This window comes from Budorcas taxicolor, chromosome 11, assembly GCF_023091745.1.
Source record: "Budorcas taxicolor isolate Tak-1 chromosome 11, Takin1.1, whole genome shotgun sequence".
Classification (NCBI taxonomy): domain Eukaryota; kingdom Metazoa; phylum Chordata; class Mammalia; order Artiodactyla; family Bovidae; genus Budorcas; species Budorcas taxicolor.
Window position 1 is genome coordinate 134,405,122 of NC_068920.1, and position 15,327 is coordinate 134,420,448.

At 37.7% G+C, this 15,327-nt stretch overlaps 1 protein-coding gene across 1 annotated transcript in view; it reads right to left on the reverse strand.

Annotated features, from left to right (window-relative positions):
• Positions 1-15,327, reverse strand: part of FAM228B (family with sequence similarity 228 member B) — a 31,530-nt gene that overhangs the window by 6,166 nt on the left and 10,037 nt on the right. Inside the window, exons 3-7 of the mRNA XM_052649118.1 lie at positions 10,742-10,810; positions 8,728-8,919; positions 5,536-5,616; positions 277-364; positions 26-182 (exon numbers count right to left, since the gene is read on the reverse strand). Coding sequence (XP_052505078.1) covers positions 26-182; positions 277-364; positions 5,536-5,616; positions 8,728-8,919; positions 10,742-10,810 — 587 coding nt within the window. The remainder of the gene's footprint in view (positions 1-25; positions 183-276; positions 365-5,535; positions 5,617-8,727; positions 8,920-10,741; positions 10,811-15,327) is intronic.

Below are 15,327 nucleotides of genomic sequence, written 5' to 3' on the forward strand. Positions count from 1 at the left end.
TAATTTCTACTATATTAATCATTACCTGCTCCTTTTACAAAATTCACTTTCTATGTAGTTTGGAGGCAGTCTAATCCACTCATTTGGAGTCATTAAATGCCTTGAATTAGAAATTCCTGGGAATCTGGAATGCAGTTTGGCCTTCTCAACCTCTTTAAATTCTTTCATTGTATATATTTTGCCTGTAAGACAATTAAAACCTAAAATTAGCACTCTTAAATGCAACTGCCATTGCTCTTAGGTTATGAAACCACATAACAATTAGAAACTAAGTACCAGTCTCACACTGAAGAAGAATTCTTTTCCCATCATCTTTGTCATATTGTGCCTTTTTCAAAGGGTCACGAAATGGTGGGATGGTAACCTATAAAAAAAACAGTTCTTTGAGGACTGGGTTGCAGGTCTTTTTTGGTCTATTCTAAGCATCCATGTATGGTTCTTATGCCAGAAGAATCAAGATTACAGTATCTACAAACAAATGGCATTCTAATTATTATATATATGTATGTAACACATTACAAAGAGATGAGGGCACTCCAACACACCTCCAAGCAAGGCTTTCCAGCCAAAGAAGCATGGTAAGCTCTTGTTTTAATAGCCTTTTCAGATTATTGTGGATATTCTTTTAGATATTATACCCAAAATCAACAGGAGGTGGTTTCTTAAAGGTTAGTGATGATGTGGAATCTGAAACCATATCAATGAGTCATTCAAACTTTGCTACGTTAAAATTCATTGACCTATCTTGAACTCTGAATGGACCTTTTATCCATAACATTAATTGGTGGTTTAGAAAAAATTAGATCACTGAGTTTATATGAGGACTTCCAAATGTTAATACATTTCATTATATAATAATCACATTTATTAATATCATTACCAATGTATCAGTAAAGTCTTTGAGTACTGGGACACTATCACACTGATGATAGTATGATTTTTCAAAAATTCAAATTTTTGAAAGCTCACATTTTATTATTGGCAACAAATACCATCAGTTGTTTCCCTTAAAGCGGTAGACTCACTTCAGTAATTTTCTAGAAAATGTCTGCAAAATATCCAAGACTTAATAACCAAAGTCTATAAGTAAAAGTGTTCCATGAAAAACAAAATCAGCCAGTTCAGCTTATAATTTAAACAATCATAGTGCATTTCAATACACAGAAGTATTCTTTGCATACTTCCCATTTCATCACACAGAGAATTAAAAAGGCCAAGATCTGAGGTGAGGAGGGATAAATTAGGAGTTTGGGATTAGCAGATACAAACTACTAGATAAAAAACAGATAAACAACAGGGTTGTGGTGCACAGCAAAGGGAACTATATTCAGTATCTTGTAATGAACTATAATGGAAAAGAATCTGAAAAAGTATATATATATATATATATATTGCTTTGCTATATACCAGGAACTAATATATAACATTGTAAACCAACTGAACTTCAATTTTTAAAAAGTGGGGGTAAGACTTAATAAAATTAATAATGTTTACTGTTTGATCAAGGACATTCTTAAGTGAAACTGAATTGTTTTTTTACTGTGAGTGCATGACAGTGAGGAATATGATTACTAGTTTAATTTGTGACACCAACTTAAGTAGTTCTAAGGTACTAGCTGTTCTGCCCAACACTGTTTTTGCACCATCAGTGCAAATGTCAACATAATGAAAAAAAGCTGGTAATATTTAACACCATTATGAAAAGTTTTGGCCTAATGGACCCCCTAAAAGGGTTTCAGGGCTGTCAAAGTTCTTGTACATCACTTTGAGAACTGCTGATATAACCTCAAATTGCTCAGCTTATCTTAAGAGGTCACCTATCGGCTTCATTTAGAAAGTCATCATGGTGAAAGAACAAAAGGAAACTTTGGTATCAGGAAGATCTGGTTTCAAATCCCAATTCTCATCCTTACTAGCTATGTTACTAGTTAATATGTCTAAGGATCTACCTCTAAACTCTCAATTTAACTCTGACCTATAAAAATACAGACAGTAGCATCTATATATACCCCAATTTGGGCAACAATATAAAGATCTGCTTTGCCCTGCAAATGCCAGGAGGGCATGTCTATGATTCAAGGTGGGTTTTTTGTCTTATTTCGTTTAATGATATCCACTACTAGCAAAAACGTGAAAAAAGTAGATTCTCTGGAAGTGGAAGTGTTAGTCACTCAGTTGTGTCCAACTGTTTGTGACCCTGTGGATTATAGCCCACCAGGCTCCTCTGTCCATGGAACTCTCCAGGCAAGAATACTGGAGTGGGTTGCCATTGCTTTCTCCAGGGGATCATCTCGACCCAGGGACTGAACCTACGTCTCCCACATTGCGGGCAGACTCTTTACCAACTAAGTCACCAGGGAAGCCCAGATTCTCTGGAGGGGGTGCAAATTATGTAACCATTTTGGAGAACAATTTCATGACATGAATCAAAATCACGTATAACTTTTAACACAGCAATTCTACTACCAGGACCTTATCCTAAGGAAAAAATTAAGAAATAGTTAAAGGGATGTTCATTATACCGTTGTTTATAATAGTAATAGGTCAAAAACAACCTAGAAGTTCAAAATGAGGAATATTAAAAAAAAAAGATGATATAGCAAAATTGTTGTATGAGTTTAGAAACACACTTGTACTCTGGTATTGACAGCTGTGCAAACTTCTGGACAGATCACAGCCTTGTTGTGGCAAAGGGGCTTGCATAACTCAGTGAAGCTATGAGCCATGCTGTGCAGGGCCACCTAAGATGGACCAGTCATAGTGGAGAGTTCTGACAAAATGTGGTCCACTGGAGGAGGGAATGGCAAACCACAGCAGTATTCTTGCAACAAGAACCCCATGAACAGTGTGAAAAGGCAAAAAGATATGACACCAGAAGATAAGCCCCCATGGTTGGAAGGTGTCCAATATGCTACTAGGGAAGAACAGAGGGTAATTACTAATAGCTCCAGAAAGAATGAAACAGGTGGGCCAAAGTGGAAACAACGCTGGGTTGCAGATCTGTCTGGTGGTGAAAGTAAAGTCCGATGCTGTAAAGAACAATATTGCATAGGAACCTGGAATGTTAGGTCTGAGGAATCAAAGTAAATTGGATGTGGTCAAGCAGGAGATGACAACAGGGAATATCTACATCTTAGAAATCAATGGGAAACTTAATTCAAATGACCATTATATCTACTATTGTCAGCAAGAATCCCTTAGAAGAAATGGAGTAGCTCTCACAGTCAACAAAAGAGTCCAAAAAGGAATGCTTGTGTGCAATCTCAAAAATGACAGAATGATTTCAGTTCGTTTCCAAGGCAAGCCATTCAACATCACAGTAATCCAAGTCTATGCCCCAACCACTGATGTCAAAGAAGCTGAAGTTGATTGGTTCTATGAAGATCTATAAGACCTTATAGAACTAACACCAAAAAAAAAGATGTCCTTTTCATCATAGGGGATTGGAATGCAAAAATAGGAAGTGGTTGTCTGAGGAGGCTTTACAAATAGCTGAGCAAAGAAGAAAAGCGGAAGGCAAGGGAGAAAGGGAAAGATATACCCAACTGAATGCAGAGTTCCAGAGAATAGCAAGGAGAGATAAGAAGCCTTACTTAAATGGACAGTGCAAAGAAGTAGAGGAAAACAACAGAATGGGAAAGGCTAGAGATCTCTTCAAGAAAACTGGAGATATCAAAGGAACATTTCATGCAAGATTGGGGATGATAAAGAAAAGAAATGGTAAAGATCTAACAGAAGAAGAGATTAAAAAGAGGTGGCAAGAATACACAGAACTCTACAAAAAAAAGTCTTAATGACCCAGATAACCATGATGGTGTGGCCACTCACCTAGAGCCTGACATCCTGGAGTGTGAAGTCAAGTGGGCCTTAGGAAGATTACTACAGTCAAGTCTAGTGGAGGTGATGGAATTCCAGTTGAGCTATTTCAAATCCTAAAAGATAATGCTGTTAAAGTGTTGCATTCAATGTGTTAGCAAATTTGGAAAACTCAGCAGGGGCCACAGGACTGGAAAAGGTTAGTTTTCATTCCAATCCCAAAGAAGAGAAGTATCAAAGAAGGTACAAACTACTACACAATTGTGCTCATTTCATATGTGAGTAAGGTTATGCTCAAAATCCTTCAAGCTAGGCTTCAGTGGTACATGTACCAAGAACTTCCAGATGTACAAGCAGGGTTTAGAAAAGGCAGAGGAACCAGAGATCAAATTGCCAACATTCGCTGGATCACAGAGAAAGCAAGGGAATTCTAGGAAAACATCTACTTCTGCTTCATTGACTACGCTAATGCCTTTGACTGTGTGGATCACAACAAACTGGAAAATTCTTAAAGAGATGGGAATACCAGACTGCCTAACCTATCTCCCGAGAAACCTGTATGTGGGTCAAGAAGCAACAGTTAGAACTGGACATGGAACAATGGACTGGTTCAAAATTGGAAAAGGAGTACAAGGCTATATATCGTCACCTTGTTTATTTAACTTCTGTTATGACCAACTGAGACAGCATATTAAAAGGCAGAGACATTACTTTACCAACAGAGGTCTATCTCGTTAAGGCTATGGTTTTTCCAGTAGTCATGTATGGATGTGACAGTTGGACTATAAAGAAAGCTGAACACCAAAGAATTGATTCTTTTGAACTGTGGTGCTGGAGAAGACTCTTGAGAGTCCCTTGGACTGCAAGGAGATCCAACCAGTCCATCCTAAAGGAGATCAGTCCTGGGTGTTCACTGGAAGGACTGATGCTGAAGCTGAAATGCCAAAACTTTGGTTACCTCATGCGAAGAGTTGACTCATTGGAAAAGACCCTGATGCTGGGAGGGATTGGGGGCAGGAAGAGAAGGGGACGACAGAGGATGAGATGTTTAGATGGCATCACCGATTCAATGGAGATGAGTCTGAGTAGACTCCAGGAGTTGGTGATGGACAGGGAGGCCTGGCGTGCTGTGGTCCATGGGGTCGCAAAGAGTTGGACACAACTGAGTGACTGAACTGAACTGAACTGATGCATACATGCCAGGCTGGATGAATCACTAGCTGGAATCGAGACTGCTAGGAGAAATATCAATAACCTTAGATACGCAGATGATACCACTCTAATGGCAGAAAGTGAAGAGGAACTAAAGAGCCTCTTGATGAGGGTGAAAGAGGAGAGTGAAAAAGCTGGCTAAAAACTCAACATACAAAAAAACTAAGGTCATGGCATCCAGTCCCATCACTTCATAGCAAACAGATGGGGAAAAGGTAGAAACAATGACATATTTTATTTTCTTGGGCTCCAAAATCACTGAAGATGGTGACTGCAGTCATGAAATTAAGACGCTTGCTCCTTAGAAAAGCTGTGGCAAACCTAGACAACATATTAAAAAGCAGAGACATCACTTTGCTGACAAACTTCCATATAGTCAAAGCTGTGGAGATGGGACATGATTAAGATGTTACAGCATTCATAGGGAATCACTGAAGGACTACTTACATATAAAGACTGTTCAAAAACATAAACCACATAACACCAAAGTTAAAATTAAAAATCTACCTTCAGAAAATTCGGGTCCTCTTTGTTCACGTAAAAAGGATCATACTCTTTCGGATCATAATGCTCTATAAATGCATTTCCCTATAAGAAGGAACCACACATAAGAATAAGAGGTGCACGATTAATTTTGAACATAACAAGACTCAAGAGTCAAATACAGAGTTCCACTGTTATGCTTTAAAATGGTATCAATGACAAATGCAAATGTAATGGGAAGACCAAACTGGATTTATCTAAGTAATAATAATGTATAATTATACATTATAATGTAAAAATAATGTAATGTAAATCACTTTCACTTTCAATCCTAGAGAATGTGTTCAGTTCAGTCACTCAGTTGTGTCCACCTCTTTGCGACCCCATGAATCGTAGCACGCCAGGCCTCCCTGTTCATCACCGTCTCCCGGAGTTCACTCAGACTCACATCCATCAAGTCCGTGATGCCATCCAGCCATCTCATCCTTGGTCGTCCCCTTCTCCTCCTGCCCCCAATCCCTCCCAGCATCAGTCTTTTCCAGTGAGTCAACTCGTCCCATGAGGTGGCCAAAGTACTGGAGTTTCAGCTTTAGCATCATTCCTTCCAAAGAAATCCCAGGGCTGATCTCCTTCAGAATAGACTGGTTGGATCTCCTTGCAGCCCAAGGGACTCTTAAGAGTCTTCTCCAACACCACAGTTCAAAAGCATCAATTCTTCGGCACTCAGCCTTCTTCACAGTCCAACTCTCGCATCCATACATGACCACAGGAAAAACCAAAGCCTTGACTAAACGGACGTTTGTTGGCAAAGTAATGTCTCTGCTTTTCAATAATGCTATCTAGGTTGGTCATAACTTTTCTTCCAAGGAGTAAGGGTCTTTTAATTTCATGGCTACATTCACCATCTGCAGTGATTTTGGAGCCCAAAAAGATAAAGTCTGACACTGTTTCCACTGTTTCCCCATCTATTTCCCATGAAGTGATGGGACCAGATGCCATGATCTTTGTTTTCTGAATGTTGAGCTTTAGGCCAACTTTTTCGCTCTCCTCTTTCACTTTCATCAAGAGGCTTTTTAGTTCCTATTCACTTTCTGCCATTAGGGTGGTGTCATCTGCATATCTGAGGTTATTGGTATTTCTCCTGGCAATCTTGATTCCAGCTTGTGTTTCTTCCAGTCCAGCATTTCTCATGATGTACTCTGCATAGAAGTTAAATAAGCAGGGTGACAATATACAGCCTTGACGTACTCCTTTTGCTGTTTGGAACCAGTCTGTTGTTCCATGTCCAGTTCTAACTGTTGCTTCTTGACCTGCATACAGGTTTCTCAAGAGGCAGGTTAGATGGTCTGGTATTCCCATCTCTTTCAGAATTTTCCACAGTTGATTGTGATCCACACAGTCAAAGGCTTTGGCATAGTCAATAAAGCAGAAATAGATGTTTTTCTGGAACTCTCTTGCTTTTTCCATGATCCAGTGGATACTGGCAATTTGATCTCTGGTTCCTCTGCCTTTTCTAAAACCAGCTTGAACATCTGGAAGTTCACGGTTCACGTATTGCTGAAGCCTGGCTTGGAGAATTTTGAGCATTACTTTACTAGCATGTGAGATGAGTGCAATTGTGTGGTAGTTTGAGCATTCTTTGGCATTGCCTTTCTTTGGGATTGGAATGAAAACTGACCTTTTGGGGTCCTGTGGCCACTGCTGAGTTTTCCAAATTTGCTGGCATATTGAGTGCAGCACTTTCACAGCATCATCTTTCAGGATTTGAAAGAGCTCAACTGGAATTCCATCACCTCCACTAGCTTTGTTCGTAGTGATGCTTTCTAAGGCCCACTTGACTTCACATTCCAGGACGTCTGGCTCTAGGTGAGTTATCATACCATCGTGATTATCTGGGTCGTGAAGATCTTTTTTGTATAGTTCTTCTGTGTATTCTTGCCACCTCTTCTTAATATCTTCTGCTTCTGTTAGGTCCATACCATTTCTGTCCTTTATTGAGCCCATCTTTGCATGAAATGTTCCGTTGGTATCTCTAATTTTCTTGAAGAGATCTCTAGTCTTTCCCATTCTGTTGTTTTCCTCTATTTCTTTGCAATGATCGCTGAAGAAGGCTTTCTTATCTCTTCTTGCTATTCTTTGGAACTCTGCATTCAGATGCTTGTATCTTTCCTTTTCTCCTTTGCTTTTCACTTCTCTTCTTTTCACAGCTATTTGTGAGGCCTCCCCAGACAGCCATTTTGCTTTTTTGCATTTCTTTTCCATGGGGATGGTCTTGATCCCTGTCTAGCTGTTCTTTATCTAGTCTTCAAGCAGGGAATGAATCCAGGATGTTGGGAAAAGTATACTTGATCAGAAGCCAGTAAACTTGGTCTTAAATTAAAAACTTTCTGTAAGTAATTGTATGATTCTGAATTTTGCATCTTATTTTTTCTATGCCTGCATTTTTTGGGATTGGACTGAAAACTGACCTTTTCCAGTCCTATGGCCACTGCTGATGTAATGTAAAATAATATGTAAATAATGTAATAATGTAAAATAATCATATAATATAAATATACATTATAATGTATAATTATATAATAACTGTAATAAATAATGTATTTAAGTAATAAATATCATAGTGATGGAATCTAATTAAAGTTTGCAAGATTTTTATAAATAATAAAAAATTATTGCCACCTCTTTTTTATAAAAGGTATTTAATAAAAGGTATTAGATAAAAGGTATTAGAACCTTTTTAATACCTTTTAATAAAAGGTATTAGAACACTGAAAGATTTAGGATCTTTTGTTTTTAGATACTAGTCAAACATCTCAGATCTCTTTAAAATGCCAGAAAAACAGAAATATTTTATATACCAAAATATTACAAAATATTTTATATTTTGTAAATAATCAAGCTCCAGAATTAAAAAAAGAAAAACAACACATATCTTGAACCTAGACTCCAAATTTTTAAAACTGATAGATAAAATTAACAATTACATACAGAAAAAAAAAGAAAAATGATTCTAATGTTCACATTTAAATACAGATCTAACCCTTTACCTCCATCCTTTCCACATGCCCGGGATTTAAGAATAATGTATGCTATGATAGAGTATAGATTATGCATAAACAGAGTTGGCAAGATTAGGCTGTTTGGATAGTTATAAATAAAAAAAGATAATTATAGTTTTTGAGCAACTGAAAAAACTAACAAATGAATCCTTAGTACCTTTTTATTTACATATTTTAAAAAACCATCTAATTCTTCTTGTCTCCTTTTTTTAATCTTCTTATATGAAGTGACTTTTTCTATAATTTTTTTCTGGAGAGGATCTGCCACATGATCAACCCATCTTTTATACAATATCTCTTTTCTTCTTGCATTTAGGAAGTCATGATGTTTTAAACACTTATCTAATTCCTAGTAAACAGTGACAGGAAAGACAAATATATTATCTTAATGTTTTCTTGTTCCAAAATTTAAATTTAATTTATATTCATAAGAATAATCCACAAAAGCACCCATTAATTAAATCACTACGTTGGCTTCTAATGCGTGACACACACAATACTGGAAACAAAGAATACATGAATAAATTAGATAATATACCTGCTCTCCCTGGAGGACAGATTATAAAACAGATCTACGAAACAATGGTAGGAGGGACAATGTAGCAAGAGATATATGGGGCTCAGTGTTCACTGCGTCATTACAGTAGCCAAGAGGTGGCAATAACTTCAGTGTCCATCAACAGATGAAAGTATAAACAAAATGTGATATATACACATAATGGAATATTATACAAGTATAAGGAGGGAAATTCTGACACATGCTACAACACGGATGAACCTTAAAAACAATATACTAACTGAAATATGCCAGACACAAAAGGACAAATATTTTAGGATTCCACTTATATCAAATAACTAGATTAGGCAAACTCAAAGAGACAGAAACCAGAGGTCACAAGAGGCTTGCAAAAGAAGGGATGGGGAGTTACTGCTTAACAAGTACAAAGTTTTCTTTGGGGTGATGAAAAAGTTTTAGAAATAGATAATGGGGACAGTTGTACAACATATCAATGTAATTAATGTCACTGAATTATACATTCAAAAATGGTTTAAAAAGCAAATTTTATGTTACATGTATTTTACCACAGTAGAAAAACAATCAACTTTTTTCTTCCTTTGGTCACACTGTGCAGCATGCAGGATCTTAGCTAGTTCCCCATCCAGGGATAAAGCCCATGTCCCCTGCATTGAGAGTATGGAGTCTTAACCAAGGGCCATCATGACAGTCCCAATAAAATTTTTAAAAGATTTCCAAATTGGTAGACACTTGGGATAGATCTTAAAGAACAGAGTTATTTTTGACTGCCCTGGCCATCCAGCGGTTAAGACCCTGTACTTCTACTGTAGTGGGGGACATGTCCAGTCCCTGGGCAGGGAACTAAGATCCCATAAGCTGCTCGGTGTGGCCAGGAAAAAAAAGACAAGAGTGAAAAGGCTGAACTGTAGCACAACCTGGTACAAAAGGCAAGTAGCCTGCAAAGAAAATGCCTAAATCAGGCTATAAAACTAAATCATCCTCAGCAAAACTTCTCATACACCTTTCATCTAGCAAATGAAATCATGTGATTACTAGGATCAACAACATGAAATTTAAAATGAAAAAAATAAAGTACTAAAAACCCTGAGACCTTTTCCAGGTAATATCCCTCCCTAACTTCAGGTCATAGCACATCTCTACCATTCTCAGTGAATAATTCCTTTCCTTTTTAAACAACTCCAAAGAAAATTCTTAAAAACAAAAATAGGCTGCCCACTCCAGAGTTTAGTACACATCACATGGACATTCATCTTGTCTTATAATTAAGCCCATCCTGCTACAGTTAAAGCCTTGTTCTTACGTAGGTATTTCTGAGTAATAATTTGTCAGTGTGTTCCAATAACAGCTCTTAAAAATAGACAGGGATTCCTAGAAGTCCCACTAAAATGAAGAAACAAGTGAATAGGAGGAAACTCTTATAAGGTATCTATAAAAGAATCCCCACAAAGTATAGAAAGCGAAGAAGTAAATTAAAGCAACCTCAGAGCTCTTTTAAGGTCAATCCTAAAGGCTAAGGAGTGTTTCCATTATTTTCTATAGTTCCTAAAATTTTTGTAATGACATGGCACTACATATAAAATAGAAAAACAAAATTTAATTTTTAACTGAGACATATTTTGTAGCCAATTCTTACCTTGATTATATAGTTTTCTCTATATAATATTGATTGAATAGCTGCATCAACATCTTCCTTAGCTAATACCTAAAATGATAGAATAAAATTTTGAAAATCAAGTATTAAAAAATTAAATTATTAGTACTACCTAGATTAATAATATTTTATGTGTCCTATATATCCCTGGGAAGTTCTCTGTAAATCCCAATTTTTTTTACCTCAAATCATATCATCAAGTACTTTTTAAAGAGTATTTGAATCTTTCCACTCTCAGCTACATTTTACTTTAGGGAAAAAAAAATAACTCAGATCACAGACATTTGGATTCCCAACATGGTCAAATGACTTGCCCGAAGTCACATGGTACCCATCTTTTTTCACATCCTATAAAATGATACAATCAGGCCTCTAATGGAATTCATTTACTCATTAATGAATTTTATTTGATTACACTTAGTCATTTATGGGCTTCCCTGGTGGCTCAGTGGCAAAGAATCTGCCTGTAGCGCAGGAGATGAGTTCAATCCCTGGGTTGGGAAGATTCCCCTGGAGAAGGAAATGGCAACCCACTCCAGTATTCTCTCCTGGAAAATCTCATGGACAGAGGAGCCTTGCAGGCTGCAGTCCATGTGGTCACAAAAGAGTTGGACCCAACTTAGCAAATAAACCACAACCCTAGTCATTGTAGCTATCAAATATTGATACTTTTTATGAACAAGCCACATTCTCAATATTTTAAGCCAACACAATCTTCTGGAAGTAGTTCATAAAATCAAGTTTTTCCATTTTCATAACAACTCTTCCTCAATTAAACATCCGCCAGAAAATGCAAGAGGCTGATATCTAACATACATGTGGATACCAAATTATACAGCTACTAATGGCTAAAAAGAGCAAATTTTAAGCTATAATATTTCTGCAATGGAAAAAGTGATTAATAATAAAAGAGTCCCAAGGTGGGAGACATTTGGGGTGACCTTTGAAATCTTCTCATAATTACACACAAAAAATATTCTCAAATGAACTGTCATTAGAATTAGTTGTCTTCAGTTCCACTACCTGTGTTTTCCAGAAAGAAAGTTAGTCACTCAGTCGTGTCCAACTCTTTGTGACCCCATGGACTGTAGCCCACCAGGCTCCTCTGTCCATGGAATTCTCCAGGTAAGAATACTGGAATAGGTTGCCATTTCCTTCTCTAGGGGATCTTCCCGACCTAGGGATCAAACCCGGTTCTCCTGCATTGTAGACAGGCTCTTTACCAACTGAGCCACCAGGGAAATCCCTGAAATTTTCCACAACAGATGAATAAAATCTTAAAATCTAAGAACTAACCTTCCCCATTAACACACAAGGAAATTAAGGCTCATCAGAGGTAAGCAACAACCAGAAGCCTAGAAAATCCTACACTGAGCCCAAAATTCAAACTCAAATGTATCTAACTCCAAATTCATTTTCTTTGTCCTTTCTGCCTCACAGAGTTGCTATTTCTAGCAAATCTACTGTTCTCAAAACCAAGATGAGTACCAATATATTAAAACAATCACCTGAAGACATTGAAGACCAAGCCAGAGCAGGAAGAAACTAAAGGGAAGTCAACACTTGGAAAATCAGAATAGCACTGGAAAAGTTTTCAGTTTTTTATGAACTTTTGTCTAACAGCAGGCATCAATCATAGCTAAAGGAGGTGGCTCAAATGCAGATAAAGATACACAGTTTTACAGATTCCAGAATTAGAAGACAGAGTTCAGGGCAACCATAGCAGCAAGAAAGTGAAAGGAGAAATGCCTGAAAGGAGAAAGCCATACACGGAATGCCACAAATTCTGCAGACCAAATCTCTAGTAGACCCTTGAACTACATATGCACACAATAAAAACTCCATGCAGCCCAGCTAAAGCTAAAAAAAACTAAACAGTGATTTAATTTGCTGCCAACTGCAGGAGAAACAAAGTCTAGAGTTCATTTTCAGCCAAGTAAACTGTCTGCTAAACAAAAGTTCCATATTAATCAGAGGAACATGACAGATTCCAGACCCTTTGCAATATAGCATTCATAATGTTCAAAATCACTAAACAGCAAAATGTGATCCATACTTCAAAAAGAAATACAATCTTACGGAAATCAACTCTGAGATGGCCCATATGTTGAAATGAGCAGATAAGGATTCTAGGTCAACTATTATAGCTACGTTTAAGAAGTTAAAGGAAAATATGCTCATAATGAATAGAAAAATGTCAGCAGAAAAAGAATGAAAAATAAACAAGTGAAAAATATTGTTCTTAAATTTAAAAAAAATTTAAATGGCTTAATAGCAGATTGAAGATGACTTTAAAAGAGTCAGTGAACTTGAATTCAAATCATTAGAATTCATCCAGTCTGAAAAACAGAAAGAAGTAAGACTGGAAAATGAATAAAGTTGCAGTGAGTTATGAGACAACAGCAAAAGGTTGGACAAGTTGATAACTGAAATTCTAAATAAATAATGGCTGGGATGAAAACCACTACTTTCAGACAGAATAGTAGGGAACCTTAAAAAATATAGTGAAAGACACTGGATATCAGGCTATGAAGGACAGTGGCCTCTGAGATACAGAAAACAAGGTAAATCTTAAAATAGCTCATTAGTGCCTGGAGAGAATTTCCAGACTGGTGCAGAGAGGAGGAAGTGACTGAAACGAGGAAGGGCGTTGGGAGTCTGGGAAGGCTACAGTTCATAGAGCACAGTACCAGAGGGAAGACAGTCACACAGAGAGTCTGGGGGATCTCCAGACGATTAGATCTGTAGAGGGTCCCCCTTGAGGCTTCAGGTGAATGCTGTGCTGTGCTGCTGTGCTGTGCTTAGTCGCTGTCGTGTCTGACTCTGCGACCTCATGGACTGTAGCCCCCCAGGTTCCTCTGTCCATGGGATTCTCCAGGCAAGAAGACTGTAGTGGGTTGCCTTGCCCTCCTCCAGGGGATCTTCCCAACCCAGGGACTGAACCCAGGTCTCCCACATTGCAGGCAAATTCTTTATCTTCTGAGCCACCAGGGAAGCCCTGACCACTGTATGCACGTGGGGAAACTTCTCTCAAAGAAACACTGTGCAAAGAAGTACCTGAAAGGATTAGGGAAACAATCCCTACAGGTCACAAACCCCAGGAGTTATTCCTCTTAACAATCAGCCAGAGTGAAAAACTTTATGGTATGCAAAGCATAGAGTTAAAACTAGCCACATACAAAATGCCACTACAGTTCTACCTGACAAAGCTTGGTGGCAAGACATTAAAAAAAAAAAAAAGACTGTGTCTGAGTAACTTAACTGCATCCCAGAACAAAGCTAAGAGCATTTATTGAAAATAAAAAATATCCAGCACTCAAAAAAAATTCACAATGCCTGGTATCCAATTTAAAAAATCACCAAGCATACAAAGAAGCAGAAAAATTTTACTAATAATGAAAAGAAGAATCAATCAAAACTACCCCAGAGGGCTTCCCCGGTGGCCCAGTGATTGAGAGTCTGTCTTGCAATGCGGGGGACACAAGTTTGATCCCTGGTGTGGAAACATTCCACTGCTGCAGGGCAACTAAGCCTGTAGGCCACAACTACTAAAGCCCACAGGCCCTAGAGACCATGCTCTGCAACAAGAGAAGCCACCACAGTAAGAAACCCATGCACCACAACTAAAAGTAGCCTCCACTTGCTGCAACTAGAAAAAGTCCCGGTAGAGCAACAAGGACTCAGGGAAGCCAAAAATAAATAAGTAAATAAAACTTTTAAAATAAATAAAAATTTTAAAAAATACATAAAAACTACCTCAGAAATGACACAGACAATATAATTATTAGACCAAGACATTAAAATAGTTCATAAGTTCAAAATTGGAAAAGGTTGGCTCCAAATTGGAACCAACTGGTTTCAAACTAGGAAAGGAATACATCAAGCCTATTGTCACCTTACTTATTTAACTTATATGCAGAGTACATCATGCAAAATGCCCAACTGGATGAAGCACAAGCTGGAATCAAGATTGCAGGAAGAAATATCAATAACCTCAGATATGCAAATGACACCATGCTTATGGCAGAAAGTGACAAAGAACTAAAGAGCCTCTTGATTAAAGTGAAAGAGGAGAGTGAAAAAGGTGGCTTAAAACTCAACATTCAGAAAACGAAGATCATGGCATCCAGTCCCATCACTTCACGGCAAATAGATGGGGAAACAATGGAAACAGTGACAGACTTTATTTTCTTGGGCTCCAAAATCACTGCAGATGGTGACTGCAACCATGAAATTAAAAGATGGTTGCTCCCTGGAAGAAAAGCTATGACAAACCTAGACAGCATAATAAAAAGCAAAGACATTACTTTACCAACAAAGGTCTGTATAGTCAAAGCTATGGTTTTTCCAGTAGTCATCTATGGATATGAGAGCTGGACTATAAAGAAAGCTGAGCTCCAAAGAATTGATGCTTTTGAACTGTGGTGTTGGAGAAGACTCTTAGAGTCCCTTGGACTGCAAGGAGATCAAAGCAGTCAAACCTAAAGGAAATGAGTCCTGAATATTCATTGGAAGGACTGATGCTGAAGCTGAAACGCCAATACTTGGCCACTTCATGCAAAGAACTG